The following is an 18,683-nucleotide window of genomic DNA, read 5'->3' on the forward strand; positions in this document are numbered from 1 at the left end:
CTGCATTGTGGTTAGAATCGCTTTTGTCTATCGATCATTTGAATCGCCATTTTTTCTATTGATCATTTCTCCCTACTCTCGACTCTGAATCCAGCAATGCCAGCTCGAGTCTCTGCGGGAACTTTCTATTTTGATATCTGGACCAGTTCACCCCCGATTGCAGTGTGGTTAGAATCGCTTTTTTTCTATCGATCATATCTCCCTATACTCTCGACTCTGAATCCAGCAATGCCAGCTCGAGTCTCTGCGGGATCTTTCTATTTTTATATCTGGACCTATAGAACGTGATATCGTTCTATGCATTCCCAAGTGGAACCGCACGTTTGCGTGGCGACCGCCTTAATTAGAAGGGCTGATTCTTGAAATACGAATAATGTGGATCCTTTCAAGGGCGTGAACAAGGACAAGAGGGACAAACTGCACAGAAGTAGGCATTATATTTATAATGCATCTAACAGTGTTTTATGTTTATTACAAGAACAAGAAGAAAAGGTGAAATGAAACAAAAATGGCGTGTGGGGCTTGGGTCATCAGCCTGAGCTAAAATAATGTGGAAGGAGATAGTCACTCACGTCTGTCTGTGTCAAAGCACCTACGGTTGATACGTCGCGAGGATGGTTATTTGATGGCTCACAAAATCCTAGCTTGCTAGCAAAGACACGTTTCTCTGACTCCAGTCAGTCGTGACATCATGTTTCTCATGTTCCTTTCATCCTCTCTGCACGTTGCTGCGCACATAGCTTTGTCACTGAAATCTACATCGTGCGGCCGCTCTATCCATACAAATCAACACGTGTGGTCACAACGGATTGTCTCAATTTGTGTTGCAGTTTTTCCAATATCTTCAGAACAATAACGATAATGAGGTCCTCAAATAAGAAATTATACAAAGGGGTGCTAACCACAAATATGCAGCTCACCGTGTGCTTGCAGCACGACGGTTATGAAATGGTCGGTGAGTAAATAAAATACTAAGCTTTTTTCGACAGCTCACTGAGACTCGTCAACCAAATTACCGGGAGAAATATCGCCTCTGGGTTCTGGCAATGAAACGCTCCAGTCGTTATCTCCAAATTAAGTTGCCGTTTGATCAGTGTATCTGACGGTGATATGCTATTAAGCGGCGTTTCATCGTCACGAAAGCGGCAGCTGTAGATTTTTGATCGTTTTGCAGGACCTCATTCAGTTTCATTGAAACTAGAACAAAAGAAATAGAATATATTCGCTCATGTTCTGCACACCTCGCGCAATGGCCGAACTCGCTATTTACTGCAGTGTAGTGCGCCCAGTAGTATTGGAAGCATAGAAATCACGAGAAATGAAACATCTGGTCCCTAGTGAAGAGTTATTTTAGGTGTTTGCACAGTTAGTGATGCAACAGTTCCCGAGTGGGAAAAAAAAGACGCTAGCACTTCACATATAAACAGAGCTGGCTACCCAATGGCTGTCATGCTAGGTAGTTTCTGCGGAGGCCGCAGCGTGGCACCACCAGTTTGTCGCACAGTCCCTATACAAAAAGATCTCTTACCCATCCCTTCATATATTCTTTCGTGGCTTCAGCTCTTTCTCTCGCACCGCATTTCTCTGTACTGATGGCATTTACTCTTCTGGTCAGTATAGTCGGCGCCGCGGGGTTCCTCAGTGTTCCTTACCTCCTCTTCTGTTCAACCTTTTTCTACGCTCTGTCCCCCTACATTCAGATGTCTGAACCCTCGTATAGGCGTGCGATATTGCCTTCATGGCGTCCTCAACCTCCCCCGCGAGCATTATAATCCCTCCCCTAACATTACCAGGACACCCTGCACGCCTGGCTGCAGGCCCTTGAGCTCCCCATCAACCCTGGAAAGTGTGCTGTCCTGCCTTTTTTCTGCTACCCTTCAACCTCGTATCAGTGAACCACTGCTACTTCTACTCTTTCCCAAGTACCGAAACTTGAGTACCTGAGCATGTGGTATGACACGTCGTATATTCTCTGTCGGCGCATGTAAACTATCTTTCGACGGGGGCCTCTCGTGCTCTGAACCGCTATTCATCTTACAGTATTCACGCTATTCATGTTACCGTAACACCTTCTTGGCCGTCCCCTTCCGTTCGGAAGGTATGCCCCTCACGCTTTCTTGCCATCCTCTCCTTTCGTCGTCCTTCTGGGCGCTGCTTATCTCACAATCTTCTTCTCAAACATCTCTTACATATCATCTACTCAACGTTGTTCATAGTGTGCAGTGTTCCTTTGCCAGTGAGCTTCAGTGCCAGTAGCTACTTTGACGACGAAGAGGAAGGTTCACGCGCTGGTGTTCGTTCTGCTATGTTGTGCGAATAATTTTAATTTGCAGTCATTGCTGGTTTGGGCAACGTAAGTGTTTCATTGTGCTTGCATTGGCAGTGTTTCTCTCCAACGTAGACATGTCCTAAATAAACCGAGACCTGAAATTCGTAACCGTGGGTTACGTTTCGCTCAACTCGAATCTCTCACGTCATTCATTACGTCTTTCGTATCTATGCGTGAAATAATCTTGTACATTTCCTTCGTAGGAGCGCGTAAAGAATGGCCTGTACGCATTTGACGTTTATTATAACGTTATTCCTCTGTGCAGCAGCATCGGCACAGTTTCCAGAATTGAGGTACAGATAGCCAATTTTGTGCGGGATTTAGTTTATCATGCGATTATACTTTAAATGGAAGAGCGCGATCGCCATACATTACGATGGTTTCTATTTGCTTACCAGGGCTGGAAACACGGCAAGTGCTACACGCTTATTAACTGTCCCGTCGACCGCTAAAGATACCAACCAAACTACTGACGAACGTAAATACTTCATCTTTGATACTTTATACCCGATAATATGGCGTTTACACGTGTAAACAACACTGCAGGTAACGACAATGTCAGCGCGCACAAGAAAGGAGGTATGGGAACTCCTTGTATAAATGACAAGGACTGCTCTGCTGCGATGGGACTCGTATGCACCTCCAGCGAAGGGTATTTAACATCGCGTTGTGGCTGTGACCGAGAGAAACCGATCTTCATGAACGGCTCTGAAGGCGCTTCGAAGTGTGTTAAGCGTGAGTACGTCTTCTATGTCGGGATCTCTAGGTTGTTGTGTTTTACAAGTCGTTACGCACGAGTATAGTTTACAAAGAAACAATACAGAATTATGCAAATAATACAAAGCCAAGCCTTCGCCGGTTTGTTCGTTTTAAAAATATGTAACCGAGACGAGGCGGAACGCTTTCCTCGGCAGCAGTGGCCTCGACTGCAGATGACAGCGAGGAGACACTTCGTAAGAAGTGCCGACAAGTCAATACGTACACATATAACAGAGTACATTCCGCATACACCGGCCTCGGTGGCGCAGTCGGTAGCGTGGTCGCCTTCTGATCCCGAGATCGCGGGTTCGAACCCGGCCGAGGACGCCAGCAACTTGGTGGCAGGGTACAAGTTGCTTAGACACGCCGTCTTCCGCGAGGGACGTTAAATACGGGGTGCCGTGTGATGAGCTTTCATCGCACGTTAAAGAACCCTCAGGTGGGCAAAAGCAATTCACAGACTGACCGCTGTGGCGTCGCTCATGATCTCAGTTGTCTCGCGACGTAAACACCCAATTATTATTATTATTATTATTACATTCCGCATACGAAACTTACCAAAGAATGTCAGCAATTTTTAAACGCATTTCTTAGATACACTTTTGGGGCGCTCGGTGTAGCCGCATCGCGTCATGCTGCTTGGAGACTGAGAGGGGCCCCCTCACTCTCGCAAGGCGTACTCTCCCTCTCTTTCATTTCTTTATTTCAGTAGGATGATTTAGCAGATTGGAAGGTCTTTACCATAACAGGTCCGAAAACATAAGCAAAGCATATGATTCCTCTGAAGTGGTTGACATTACGTTGCTGATCTTTGATTTGACAACTTCCTTTCTGGTACAGCTTTCGTAGAGCGCTGGCGATGTGCCAAAACTCCCTAATGTGTGCTTCTTACCTCTTCTGTGTTATAGATTTTATAGGTTATAGCTTTTTTTTTAAATTCCGTGTAAGTAATAAAGTTGTTGTTGTTAAATTCCGTGTTAGCCCCACAAAAGCAACTGCGGCTATGAGCGGCATACAGACGTGGAAAGATGCAGAGAGAACAGCAGGGAGCGTGAGGGACAGGGGGGTCGGCGTGCATCCTGGGCAGACTTCAGGGGAACTGAGCCGACATTCGTCTGGAAGGTCTGCCTGAAAACCCTGGAAAACCTTACACAGCACAGCCGGTGGTAGCATTGGAATACACCTCCTCCTAGTCTTCCGCACGACGCGACCTTGGGTAGGGGAAACTGAGCCGATATTCGTCTGGAAGGTCTTCCGGAAAACTCTGGGAAACCTTACACAGTACAGCCGGTGGTAGCATTGGAATACACCTCCTCCTAGTCTTCCGCACGACGCGACCTTGGCTAGGGGAAACTGAGCCGATATTCGTCTGGAAGGTCTTCCGGAAAACTCTGGGAAACCTTACACAGTACAGCCTGTGGTAGCATTGGAATACACCTCCTCCTAGTCTTCCGCACGACGCGACCTTGGCTAGGGGAAACTGAGCCGATATTCGTCTGGAAGGTCCTCCGGGAAACTCTGGGAAAACCTTGCACAGTACAGACGGTTGTAGCATTGGAATACACCTCCTCCTAGTCTTCCGCACGACGCGACCTTGGCTAGGGGAAACTGAGCCGATATTCGTCTGGAAGGTCTTCCAGAAAACTCTGGGAAACCTTACACAGTACAGCCGGTGGTAGCATTGGAATACACCTCCTCCTAGTCTTCCGCACGACGCGACCTTGGCTAGGGGAAACTGAGCCGATATTCGTCTGGAAGGTCTTCCGGAAAACACTGGGAAAACCTTACACAGTACAGCCGGTTGTACCATTGGAATACACCTCCTCCTAGTCTTCCGCACGACGCGACCTTGGCTAGGGGAAACTGAGCCGATATTCGTCTGGAAGGTCTCCCGGAAAACTCTGGGAAAACCTTACACAGTACAGCCGGTGGTAGCATTGGAAAACACCTCCTCCTAGTCTTCCGCACGACGCGACCTAGGCTAGGGGAAACTGAGCCGATATTCGTCTGGAAGGTCTTCCGGAAAACTCTGGGAAACCTTACACAGTACAGCCGGTGGTAGCATTGGAATACACCTCCTCCTAGTCTTCCGCACGACGCGACCTTGGCTAGGGGAAACTGAGCCGATATTTGTCTGGAAGGTCTTCCGGAAAACTCTGGGAAACCTTACACAGTACAGCCTGTGGTAGCATTGGAATACACCTCCTCCTAGTCTTCCGCACGACGCGACCTTGGCTAGGGGAAACTGAGCCGATATTCGTCTGGAAGGTCTTCCGGGAAACTCTGGGAAAACCTTGCACAGTACAGACGGTTGTAGCATTGGAATACACGTCCTCCTAGTCTTCCGCACGACGCGACCTTGGCTAGGGGAAACTGAGCCGATATTCGTCTGGAAGGTCTTCCAGAAAACTCTGGGAAACCTTACACAGTACAGCCGGTGGTAGCATTGGAATACACCTCCTCCTAGTCTTCCGCACGACGCGACCTTGGCTAGGGGAAACTGAGCCGATATTCGTCTGGAAGGTCTTCCGGAAAACACTGGGAAAACCTTACACAGTACAGCCGGTTGTAGCATTGGAATACACCTCCTCCTAGTCTTCCGCACGACGCGACCTTGGCTAGGGGAAACTGAGCCGATATTCGTCTGGAAGGTCTCCCGGAAAACTCTGGGAAAACCTTACACAGTACAGCCGGTGGTAGCATTGGAAAACACCTCCTCCTAGTCTTCCGCACGACGCGACCTTGGCTAGGGGAAACTGAGCCGATATTCGTCTGGAAGGTCTTCCGGAAAACTCTGGGAAAACCTTACACAGTACAGCCGGTGGTAGCATTGGAAAACACCTCCTCCTAGTCTTCCGCACGACGCGACCTAGGCTAGGGGAAGCTGAGCCGATATTCGTCTGGAAGGTCTTCCGGAAAACTCTGGGAAAACCTTACAGAGTACAGCCGGTTGTAGCATTGGAATACACCTCCTCCTAGTCTTCCGCACGACGCGACCTTGGCTAGGGGAAACTGAGCCGATATTCGTCTGGAAGGTCTTCCGGAAAACTCTGGGAAAACCTTACACAGTACAGCCGGTGGTAGCATTGGAATACACCTCCTCCTAGTCTTCCGCACGACGCGACCTAGGCTAGGGGAAACTGAGCCGATATTCGTCTGGAAGGTCTTCCGGAAAACTCTGGGAAAACCTTACGCAGTACAGCCGGTTGTAGCATTGGAATACACCTCCTCCTAGTCTTCCGCACGACGCGACCTTGGCTAGGGGAAACTGAGCCGATATTCGTCTGGAAGGTCTTCCGGAAAACTCTGGGAAAACCTTACACAGTACAGCCGGTGGTAGCATTGGAATACACCTCCTCCTAGTCTTCCGCCCGACGTGACCTTGGCTATCTCCAACAAGCGGGCACTTTTACCCATTCAGTCATGCAGCTAGTCGCTCAGCATCTATACAACGCGTCTCACGTGATGCCGTCCACGTCGTCCTGAAACATGGACGGTCGGACGCCGCGGAGTTGCAGCGCAGGCGGTGTGCTGCGGAGCATACGCCCAAGTATAATGCCCAAGCATGTAGTGCCGCCATTATTGCGTGGGATGCAGACGTGGTGGCGGCATGCGACACAGCGTGCCGCCATTACACTCGATCAGATGTTCAGAAATGCGCACCAAAGATTACAGTGACTTTAACAAGGAGTGAACGCGGTTGCAGACGAAACCCGTGCTTCTGCACGAGACCCCATGGCTACCTATGGTCGTGTTTGCTACTGCGCTGCGCGCAAATGGTGTACGGTCAGGGCAGACAGCACAGAGACCGCCCATCGCATTACTTCGCAATACATTCTTATTGGGCTACCTCCTCGGAAATTCCTGTGGTATCCTCCGAAAGCAGAGCTCGGATGGGGTCACGTGGATGGAATCGTTGACGCAGAAATGTTTATGGTAGGGTATTCAACGTGACTCCTCCCCTTTTCCCGTATGCAGCTCGCGTGCGGAGTGTCGCTTGAGATCCCGCTCGCGGCTAGAAGTGCCTTGCAAAGCATGGTAAAGCATAGCGCCATGCGTGTTAGCTAGGTGAGGTTATCGCGAGGCAGCGGCGGGCATTGGAATGATACGTTATATCGCATCTTGCAAGCGAGACTTCTAAGGCGGGAGAGCGACGTCTGGCTTCGTTGTAGCGTGACCCTGCCAACATGAACAAACGGTCGTTCCCAGACTTTCATGTTGGTGGCCGTGGTCTACGCGTTGCAGTAAATTCACTTATGCCTGTCATCCTCACAGGTTTCATACGAATGCTTCAGATCATGAAAATCAATTGCTCTCGAATGTATTTCACTCATAAGTCATTGCTATGCATATGCTAAACCCATGTACACAAGGAAGAACAACACACAAGTTATCCTTCAATTCGGGTCAGTGGAACTTATTTCTTCACGCAAACCCCACAGCGCGTTATCCTATCCTCCCCCTGCATTTAACCAAAATCTACAAACCATTACGTGCAATTTAAAATTATATCCGCATTTTCTTAGCAGTTCAACGATTGCTATAGTATTACTCTTCTTTGCATCAGGAGGGAGACCGCTATTTTTTTTTACTACATACCCATCCGCTCTCACATAATAATGCTAACATAGTATCTCTGGTTTTCAGCAAGATCTTTGCGTGAATCGTGTATCAGCGACTCTGAGTGTGACTTTCACAGTCAAAGCAGGAAGTGCATTAATGCTGTGTGCAAATGCAAGCCACCCTACGTGGAACGAGACAACCAAGACTGTGCGCTGCGTAAGTGTACTACAACGTGTTAAACGAGCATGGAAGTGACCCCCATAATACTTTTTTTTTCACTGCGGCATGTTCCGCAGCGAATAAAATGAGCTTCCGTGCAAGAACGATGAGCGCAGGAGACCTACAGAGCACGCGCAAGGCTCTGTTCCGCACACCTTTAAAAAATCATCTCCTCGTGCAAATAGGGCATGGCCGAACGGGAGGACGTCGTGACGTATCATGGGCTCTGGCACGTGACCAGTGACGTACAGCCGCACAGCTGAAGTTTGTATAAACGGCGCGTGAGCTGCGAAGAAAAACAAAGCAAAAAGGCACGGGGCCGTTGCTACGTCACGCGAGAATCGTGACTGTCGTCCGCGGCTGCTTTCTCCAACTGTTTTTGGAAATTCGATGGCGCAGTGCGAAAATGTTTTGCATGGTGACTCTTGGTGAACAGCTTCACAGATTAGGCAGGGTTTCGAGCCACGTTAAATGTCACTTCCATGCTCTTTTAACGTGTACATGTCTACTGCATCGGACTGTAAAAGTATTAATATATTTCCAGCAGGTAATCCTCTTGGGCCAGAATTCCTGCCCGTCTTGGTTGCTTCGGTAATATTGCTGCTGGCTTTGTTAGTCTTCGCTGCTGCTTATCGTTTCCGAAGGTATGCCCCGTTTCAATACGGCGTCTTCTATTCTCACTGAGGTACTTTTCGGAAAGTCGTAGACATTGATGGATGATAATACATCGCCATTAACAAAGCGAAGTTCTGGTTTCACGATACTTCGCGGCACCACCATGATGTACCGTGTAAAACAGGACCAGGTTCATATGTACTTCAATCTCTCTCACGCAGTCAAGCCAACTCCACCTAAACCTAATAAGGCCTGATCGCTAATCGACGCGACGTGGGTGCCACACCCTACATAAAAGTTAACCAGTCACGGTCATGCCTCTAACGGCCGTTGCCTTGGAGACGAGCTCCCAGCAGCCATGACAATGCGCGTTTGTGGTGGAGCGCAAACAACCAAAAGCAACCAATATACGCTATAAAAGTAGGTCAGCTGTCTGCGCACCTCCGCAGTCTCCTTCTCCCCCTATTGCCCGTGGAGCGAGCTCATTGGTCCCTCTCCCAAATAAGGGGACGTTACTTCAAGGTGTAGAGCACATGGTTTCTTCTGTGGGCCTATGCCGGCCTACGAATACCCCGTTATTACTGTCTTGTGAGTGGAGAGACACTTCGATCGTCCCGTGGTGTCTCCGAACGTTACCCTCTTCAGTGCGCAGAGACAAATTGTTGTGGTAATTGTCATTTTGCCGAACTTCCACATTTCATAATTAAAAAGTTCGTTAGTCAAACTAAATTAGGTCATCGCCTCAGGGAGTTGTTAGTGCGGCAATAAGCCGGCCCACTTAACCTAGAATATACCGTCATTCACTGTTATAAAAAAAAAATCCCAGATTTGTCAAATTCTGTCCGTATACTTGGTACCCTGTGGTGGAGGTCGCGAGCTCGTGATTCGGAGGGAAGTGGCCCTGCTGCGTCGCTATATACCCCGCGTGGCCGATCCTGTCCCAGAAAAACGCTACGAGCTGCAGCGCACTGCTCTGTGTGAGACCCTATGATCCTGCGGAAACCAAATGGCATTTCCTTGGAGACGCAAACAATGCCGACATCGCTTGGATTAGGCACTTGACCCGCCGCCCGGCATGAGGCAAAATTTGCTATCTCTCTGCATAGAATTCGCCATGAATGAAGATGCGGGCCAGCAAAGCTGTCCCAACGTAGGCTGAGAAGTTACGCCCACTATACCACCCCGGTATGCACAGTTTGAACCATAAAAGCAGTGATGGGAAGTAGTTAAGTACGTGTAGTTAAACTACTCCATAGTAGTTAAAAAGTAGTTAGAAACCACCTCTGGGAATGTAATTATAACTAGTAGTTAAATTACATCCTCTTGTAGTTAACTACAGCAGTTAGGTTACTGCGAGCAACAACTACTTCGCATTTTATGACGTCGTCTCCAATCTGATTCGCAGCTCTCCCCGCGATTATGAAAAATAGTAATTTTTTGTTTCAGACACACATGTACGCATCTTATGTTTATCTCGGTATACATCGAATCCGAGCAAAAGGGCCTGAGTCCCCTTTCCTTTCAGCGGTGTCGCCCGGCATAGTGTTCATGCAACTGGCGTAGTTCCGACGATGGTCGCTAACGAACCCCCCCTCTGCGGGTTGATAGATCACTCGGCATTCCTTCTTTGGCTATACGATGGAGCGATCTCTTGTGGTGGGCATTGACGGCATGAACGCTTTCTTTTTTAGCTGAAGAAAAGGTCTATGTGAGCCGTATGTCGCCGGAAAGAGTTGCGATTGCTGTTTCTCGAACACTCTACAAATTTCTTATTTACAACTCGGGCCTAAAGTCAATAAAAAAAGTTTGCACCGTAATCATATGAGGCAATAAAAATGCCCGAATAATTAAGCGCAAAACATAAAAAGTACAGGCGACTAGAACTGGGGGCTCTGAATGCTATCCAGCAGGCTGCTTCACGTACAGCGCATCGTCCTGTTTAGACCGTCGGTGTACTTTAGGCTGGACGCTGCGCACAAAACGCCAAGGTAGTTAAAAATTAGTTAAACTACGTCCCAGTAGTTACAAAGTAGTTTAACTATTGGTTCTCTGACGTAGTTGCACTAGTACCTAAACTACACTTTTTAGTAGTTGTCAGTAGTTGTACATAAACTACAAAAAAGTGGTTACTGCCCATCTCTGGATGAAAGTATAGCACAAGCACCCGTGGCGCTTCGCGCAGATAACGTTGTTGCAACTAGCCTACATAGCCGGAGGCCGCACGCTGCACCGTCGTTTGGGAAAGGGGCGCGAATGATATTCATCGGCCTGTTCGCAAGGTTATTGCAACGGCAGCTTGAGCGAGAATAAGCTGTACAAGCGCGCTTTCCACGTGCCTTGTATACCTTGCAATACGAATAGTATCACGAGTAGTACAGGTTGGGACAAAAGTTAACGGAACACGCGAGTGGCGTCCGTTTTCTTCGGTGCGACACCCTAGCGGCTGGAGGAAGCGGGTGAGTTCACTGTTTCGGAGGGGTGGAAGGGTGCGCTGTTAGCGACACACAGCTTGTCACCTGGGTGTGCCTGGGAAGTGGGGTTACCGCTCTCTGTCGCTAACAGCGCACCCTTCCATCCCTTCGAAACACTGAAACACTGAACTGAGCAGCTTCCGCCAGCCGCTAGGGTGTCGCAACGAAGACATAGTACGGCGCTAGCGTGTTCCGTAAGCGTTCGTCCCAACCTGTACAGACCAGTCGCTCACATGTCGTACTCGCACCCATGTTGACAAAAGTGCCCGAAGTGCCATTCCTGAAATGCCACAGCACAGATATGCTGAAAGCTATAAAATATTAAAATGAGGCACGCAAGAACGGAACACAATGAACATAAAGCGCCTTGTCCGTCATATGTCTTATTAATCACCTGGCATGGCAATGTGTGTCACCAGCACTACCAAAGGAAGGTGTTGCTTCCTAAATAACTTTCATGGTAATAGGATCACGTCGTGATTACGGTGCTCAAGCCCAAGACAAACACTCTGCATGTTGCACGATCCCGAAACGTAAAAGTGTTTTACAGATATGCAGAGTGCTATGAATGGGCGACATTCAACTCTTCCGCACGTCATGCTTGTACTTAGTATTGCTCTACACGTACAGCTGACGAAACGCAGGAAGTTCGCCGAAGCTGATGATGATTGGTGTTTTCTGGCGAGGCAAAAGCAACGAATGCTATAGAGCGAAAAGACTGTATAGTAGTGAATGTAAAAGGGTAGTTCGCCAAACGATCTAACTCCGTTAGGCGCAGACTTCTCAGACGGCTTCACTAGACAATGAATATGCCGTAATAGGAGTAGCCAACAAATTCGAGTCGAAATATTACTTTATCTGTAGTTTATTGCTGTAACAGCGTGATGTTTGAAATAAGGGAAAACACAGTAAGGGAACGTGAGGCACAGTGAGGCATGGGCCAGAGTGTTACATTGCCGATACTGCCTTCAAACAGTGCGACTTCGTCATCAGTTCACGCAAATCGGCAAACGCTCGGTAGGCATACCGCATTAGAGGACGTCTTTCGACTATGAAAAAACATCTTGTTAATATTTCTTTGTGGTATACAAACGTTATGATACGCGCATCTAAATAGCTGTGTGATGAGGCACGGTGTTACGGGAGCACATGGCGGGACACACTGAAGCAGCGTACTCTAGGGTCGTGAATAGTGCAGCTTCTACATAAGGTCGGCGTTCTGACAGGATGCGAAGTTGGCTTTCTGCGGCAGAGCAAGGAAAGACCGAATTCGTTTGTCGATCCCAACGTTCCTGCTATGGTACCGCTAAATGGGAGCGATATTACTGATGTCTTGCCTTCCCCACGGTGCGCTCCCGCCAATAGACGCCTCGAGCCCTGCTACACGTTCCATGTTGACTTTGCATGAACTAATTCGTTGTATGCTCTTGGTATCATACTTCCCCACTGGTTGTAACACTCTGCCCGAGCCTCCGGCACACAGTTACAAAAGTGAGCTGTCTATATACTTTCGCAATTTGTCAGAGTATTGCTTCAAAAATAACGTTTATTTTGTATCATCAGCATAAAACAAGATTTGTTCTAGCCAGTGGAGTTAAAACTGCAAAGTGTCCTTCCTGGAGAACGGTACAAAAAATCAACAAACTTTTTCGTCTCACTGTGCCTTACGATCCCCTACCTACATTTCCAATGGCGATGTTCCGATATAAAAGTAAAGATTCTCAGTCCCATTTGCATTAGCCAACACTGGAAAGTTGACTTTCATCACATCACTACTCGCAGGCCTTCACAGCTCACAAAGGAAGGGGAAACATTGAGAAGTCCCACGAGTAGTGTTCATGGATCAAGCGAAGCCATCCCTGTCGAAGGAGGACACTCAGCTGCTCCATCACATAGTACGAAACCCCCGAGTACTACTCCAAGACATCTGAGCAGTACCGCAACCAACCAGCATACCAACAAGATCAGTATACTGGACGCTTCAGAAGTTCATCATTCCTGCATTGATACTGAAACTGACAGCATTAACGCCCTGTTACAGGGCTCCGACAGATTTTCAGAAGATCTGCGTAAAAATGTAAACAAGATGCCGGGCCCTATCGCAGCTATCCACAGGCCGAGAGAGTACCCCCTCAAGTTGGTACATGCCGAAGAGAAAGTGACCGTTCACATTCCACACGGAAGGGATATGGTACCAAACGACAGTGTGAACTCTATCGGAGAACTTGCGAATGTGAGTGGTTTGAAGCAGTCTGTAGAGGTAAAGAAAGCGAGACCATTACCCAAAGAGAAACAGGAGGGCAAGGAGTGTGGGCATGGTGCTCATGTCCGTGACTGTGTTATACACATGGGTGAAGAGCCTGACAGCACAGCTGGCAGAAACAGCAATCGCCCTCCATTGAGGGACATTCATCTCCTATGCGCCTATGAGAACGAAAAAGGCGAAACAATTCTGAAAGAGCTAAGCGATCATAGCTTTATAGTTGAAGCAATGAAGCGGATGGGCGAGAAGAGCAGGAAGAGCGAACGTGGTGAGGATACCACCACGTCTTCAGATGACCAACCAACGTCGTCACTTGCTACGAAATCAACGAATGGGCCATATTCGCCGTTCGCGTCCAGACGCCACGCTTCAGGCTCGACAAATACCCGCGATGACGTAAAATCTACTGAGACGTTTTCAAAAGTTGAACAAATCTATAATCGCGATCTGATCGCTCGCAAGGCAGGGCAGGAGGATGTTACTTTGTCTAACAGCACAGGGGAGAGTCAGGTGTTGTTCAGTAATGCCAATGGCACTGACACGCAAGAAAAACATTCTAGGCGGGAAGTGATTGAGACATCTCCAAAGGGATTGTCACACCCTAGGAAACTGCCGAGAAGTGTGTCCTCACCTGATAGATTGTACAGCGCCACCACACGCTTCCCTACATTGACAAGTCCTGCGACTACTCAAAGAGAAATCACTCCACCTCCTAAAAGTCGAGAAATGGAAGCTCGGCACTCGAACAAGAATATGCCTCGTGATACAGCCAGGGAAAAGACAGGAAATATTGAATGCTGTGGTGAGAATGACCATGCACCATTGCCAAGTGCCGGATTCAACGTTGAGAGTACTCACGAAGGTGGTCGCACGGAGGGATCGGATAGCAATCATCACAAATTTATTGCCAACATGAAACCTCATACCGTCTATCAACTGTTACAAAGAACAGAAGAGCGCGAAGGGGATGTTATAGAAGCAAGAAGAGCTAATGACGACATCGAGCAGCCGGCACCGAAAATTGGCGGGCAATTTGTAGAGGATGCAATGCAGAAGCAAGGGTGGAGCAAAGGCACGGATGCGAATGTTCTTCCAGAGAAAAGCGAACACTCTGAGCAGAAAGGGAACTTCGCAGCTGAAGCCGATACGACTGGTCAGGCCGCACCCCAGACCGGCGTTCCAGAGAAGGCTGTTGAGCAAACGTCCTTCCATGCGGCCAGACACCCGCTGGTACCTAACTCTGATGCAGGCAGTAAATCTAGTGGTGTACCTACGACAATTCCTCCTGTTTCAAGCGCATCTACTGATACGCGCAGAACAGAAATGAATGCATATGGCGTCCCAGGGCCATTCACATCACCTTTATCCTCAAGCTTAAATGACAACCGTCCTACCAGGGAACCGCCGGACACCAGTGATGCCCAGACTGCATCTCCAGCACTATCATCACGTCACGAGATCACGACACGCCAAGTAGTGAAGCTAGAAAAGGCCCTCTCCCGCACCAGAAAGCCTAGGGCCTCGCAATCTAGGGCTCTGAGAAAGACGCAGTCTTTCGGACTGACCCAAACAACACAGAATGTAAGCACAGAGGGGCCATCCGAAAAGAAGCAAGATGGGTCTAATCCCATGACTTCAGAAAGCAAAATTAAAAATGTGATATTGCGAGGGGGAGAAAATGAAGCACTTGAAATAAAGACAGACTGTGACAAAGAGATATTGTTAGCTAGTGGAACAGAGGGGAAAGCATCACAAATTGTTCACGAAACTCGGACGATTGAAGAGAAGATTCCCAGGACTTCTGAGAGAGGTGGACAAATTCCTCAAGTGCAGAATGAAAAGACTACACTAAAGCGCAAGAAAGCTGCAAAACGAACTGTGTCAAAAAGTTCGTCATCACACATGGGTTTGGCAGAACATGCGGAGCCTAAAGCACAAGAATACACTGCACTAACTGAAGGAGCAGAGCGGGATCAACTCGTAGATCAAGCTCCACCAAAAGGTTCTCTGTCTCATGTGAGCCCTGCAGGACACGCAAAATCTGAAGTACCACAAGAAGGTACCGTTACTTCAGTAACACAGATGGCAACGGAGGTCTCCAGTACACAACAAGAGTCACAGTCGTCTTCTACCGATGCTAGCCACCCTACAGTAGGAGGAATTCCGAGAATTTATGCTGACAAGACAAATGCTCAAGAATCATCCTCCACTGAACGCCAGGAGTCACAGTCGTCATCACACGATGACGTCGGGTCCACGACAAGCACATCCAGCAAGAGCCATGTCAACACTGAGAGCAACGCACAGGAAATATTGGACACTGCACAACAGTCATCGTCGCATGATGTTGCCAAGTCAGCAATAGAGGCATCAAGTGGCGCCCGTATTGACAGTAATGACAAAACACAAAGCGAGCGTAAGGAAAATGAATCGAGATATAAACAGGATACTACTAAACAGAACCCGCAAACATCTTCAAGCAATTCTTTGGCGAATGAAGATGAGTCACTGGATAAACAGGTACCAGAAAATCTACCAGACATTCACAAGGCTGATACCCAGCATGCTCCAGTGCAGGAAATACCAGCAACGGACGACATTGCAGCCTACTCTAAAGCGAAAACTAAGACCGTTGCTCCAGTGCGTGTAACTCCTGAGCAGGATATCGTCTGTGCAACGACCAATGATGCCGTGGGACAAAGGTACACTGAAGATCCTACCCAATCGGTGCACAAAGAAAATGTGCGAGAGCTTTCCATAGAGACTCCAAGGACGGCCCTTATCAATCTGATATCAGAAACAGATGATCCCTTTTTAAGATCTTCAGTTCTTACGATGATGACAACAGAAAACAGTTCCGAGCAACCGACAGCGCTCGAAGACTGCTCGCTTCCATGGAACGTTCTGTGTCCTCCTGGGAAGCCCTTTCATCCTCCGAAACCAGATGGTCTGCCAAAGCCAGACTTCTTGTCAGGACTCGATATTATGTCAAGACAACGACACCTCTCAGAAGAATCATCGTCTTCCGCGGTAAACAATGCATCGCATTATCCCTCGGCGGCCAAGGGAGTGTTACACGAAAGGCCTGCAACAACTGTAACAGCCACCCGTAAAGAAGTTTCAGAACAGAATTCACCTGGGGCACCTGTGCACACTTTTGAACCATGCCCCTCAACGTCCCGATCACCTGGTAAAGAGCTGCACTCTGATGCCACTAACCGAAAGATAAAACGCTGCGACATCGCCCGGGTCATCATGATGGGCAATGAACACTACCTTCGTGAGCGTTATTCCATGCCTCAAGAGTCGAGGCCTGCGTCGACAGTGTTGGATGAAACGCAGTACATTGTAGGATGCATTACAGATCGCGGTGCATCTCATCAAACTCCTGATCAGCCTGGTAAGCCGTCTCCCTCGCTTACGCAATCCCCCTCCCCGGGCCTTTCAGCTGCGCCGCGATCTACAACCCCGTCTGCTGCATCTCTGACGCCACATGAAAAACCTACAAAACATGGCATTCGCGAAGAGTTCGTTGAAATTGTCTACGATATCCAGCTAAATAACGAAGTTGTAACGGACGCCTTGCGGAGCATCAATCTCGACAACAAAGTGGAGAAGCCAAATAACGTTGGCGGTGACGTGACCAATATACATAGGGACGAAAGAAGAGAATCCATTAAAGGGGTTGGTGACTCTGAATCACGTGTGGATCGCCTACCGCCTTCGCTAAGGAGGCTGAAACATGATATGGATAATTCACAGTTGGAAGCAGCTGCAGCATTGTCAACTGCTGGTTCTTCGTACGAGATGACAAAACGGGGTGCAGCTCGTGGCCGTTCCACGATGTTCTATGCCAGACGCGTAAGGGGTGTGGGCCAATACACTAAGTCCAAGTGTTCACATTGCAACCGATGGTGCCGACAGCGGCTGGACAATCCAACGCCCTTCTTGCATAATAACCGAACAGATAAAACGAAATCAAACGCTAGAAAAATTTTTACATCAAGAAAGAATACAGGAGCAGCCGCACCTTTGTCTACGGCAATACTCGAGGAAAATCAACAAGTGGCCAGCCACCAGAGGAATTACGAAGCAGAACTGTCCCAGGTGAAAGGCAACGAGTCGGGGTATTCGGCTACGCCAAGATTGCAGCATCACGATTGGATCTTTGCCAGCGGCACACATGAGGAGCACCATGAAAACGAGGGCTACAAGGAACAAACCTGCTCGGACGATGAGACATAATGTCATGCTGTAAATAAATGTATTATATTTCAGGTGTCTGAATATGAGTAATATCATCAATGAAATCGATCAATATCAGATCATAATATAATCAAGGCCAGGTCTTTCTGGCAAGTTGAGCGCGTGGAAGGCACTTGTTTTCAAATATGGTAACAGTACAGTGTAAGAGAGGATGCAGGATGTACGTGTCGAGCACAGGGTGAGTACCTAGCAATCTGCGTTTGCCATTCAAATTTGAAACATGCCCGAGGGCTGTCTTGTATATTCAGCAGCAGTCTATGTAGCCGGATCGTGTCGCACGCCTCTTGAAGCAGAGCAAAGGAATGCAGATCAGAGGGCTAAAATAGCTAGAGTGTATCCTACGGTGCTTTACACCACCATTTCCAGCTATCATTGACCGCCAAGCGAAGAAGGCGTGAAGCACGCGCACGCAGCCAATGCTCAAGCAATTAGGCATGCAGCTGCATTTTTGTAGTTGGGCGCCTCACGAGAACAATCTATTTTCACCCGCTCGGATCCGGAAACCGGCACCTTTTAATCAAAAACTTGCAGAGCCTTTATATTTCTATAGTTTAATTGTATGTGTGATGTGCTGATAGAAATGTCTTGTGATAGCTGCACAATTTGGACACAAGGAGAGCAAGATTATAGAAATAACAGCACGCAAGTGCAGTACTGCAGACGTTTGCTAGATGGTACTTCTGTCGTCGAATTTAAATCAGTCGCGAAACAAACGTAGATGAATTTTGAAATAATATCGTTAACTGAACTGATAATTGCCTTATTCAGTCACGTTTCCAGCAGACCCTCAAACTGAACAAAAAAATTATATCCCTTCGTAACAGTGAACGACAATGCCATCTTGTCCATTACTTCGATGAACCGTGCTTAAACGCTGCCTTACTTTTCTCTTTGAAAAACGATCGCCCACGTGACAGTCGACGTCAAAATGACGTTTCTTATGACAATGTTAATGTGCCCACGCCCTTGCCAGCGACAGGAAACGGGAAACCACTTTCCCAGATCACATTATTCTATCCTTATTGGTTGCTTGGTTGAGACACAAACTGCTTCACCACGTTCACCACCACCACTACGATCCGGTAGCCAGTCGAAAGCAGGGTTGCCAGATTTGGCTAGAAATAGCAAAATTAGGCTAATTTTGCTCGCATTTGGCTATTTTTTGGCTATTTTCTGAATTTCGACCGTGCTTCCGCTT

The 18,683-nt window shown here is 48.1% G+C and overlaps 1 protein-coding gene across 2 annotated transcripts; it reads left to right on the top strand.

The window, feature by feature from the left end:
• The first annotated feature begins 2,261 nt into the window (after positions 1 to 2,261).
• Positions 2,262 to 17,496, top strand: LOC135394536 (uncharacterized). Of its 2 annotated transcripts, none has more exons than XM_064625316.1 (7): positions 2,262 to 2,353; positions 2,533 to 2,622; positions 2,728 to 2,807; positions 2,876 to 3,064; positions 7,736 to 7,867; positions 8,415 to 8,514; positions 12,739 to 17,496. In XM_064625316.1, exons 2-7 carry the CDS (start codon positions 2,546 to 2,548, stop codon positions 17,462 to 17,464), a joined length of 5,304 nt encoding a protein of 1,767 aa, XP_064481386.1. In that variant the 5' UTR covers positions 2,262 to 2,353; positions 2,533 to 2,545; the 3' UTR covers positions 17,465 to 17,496. The 2 variants fall into 2 exon arrangements, with proteins under 2 accessions (XP_064481386.1, XP_064481387.1); XM_064625317.1 differs by having other exon boundaries at positions 8,418 to 8,514.
• Positions 17,497 to 18,683: the final 1,187 nt, after the last annotated feature.

This window comes from Ornithodoros turicata, chromosome 5 (genome assembly GCF_037126465.1).
Source record: "Ornithodoros turicata isolate Travis chromosome 5, ASM3712646v1, whole genome shotgun sequence".
In the NCBI taxonomy this organism is placed as follows: domain Eukaryota; kingdom Metazoa; phylum Arthropoda; class Arachnida; order Ixodida; family Argasidae; genus Ornithodoros; species Ornithodoros turicata.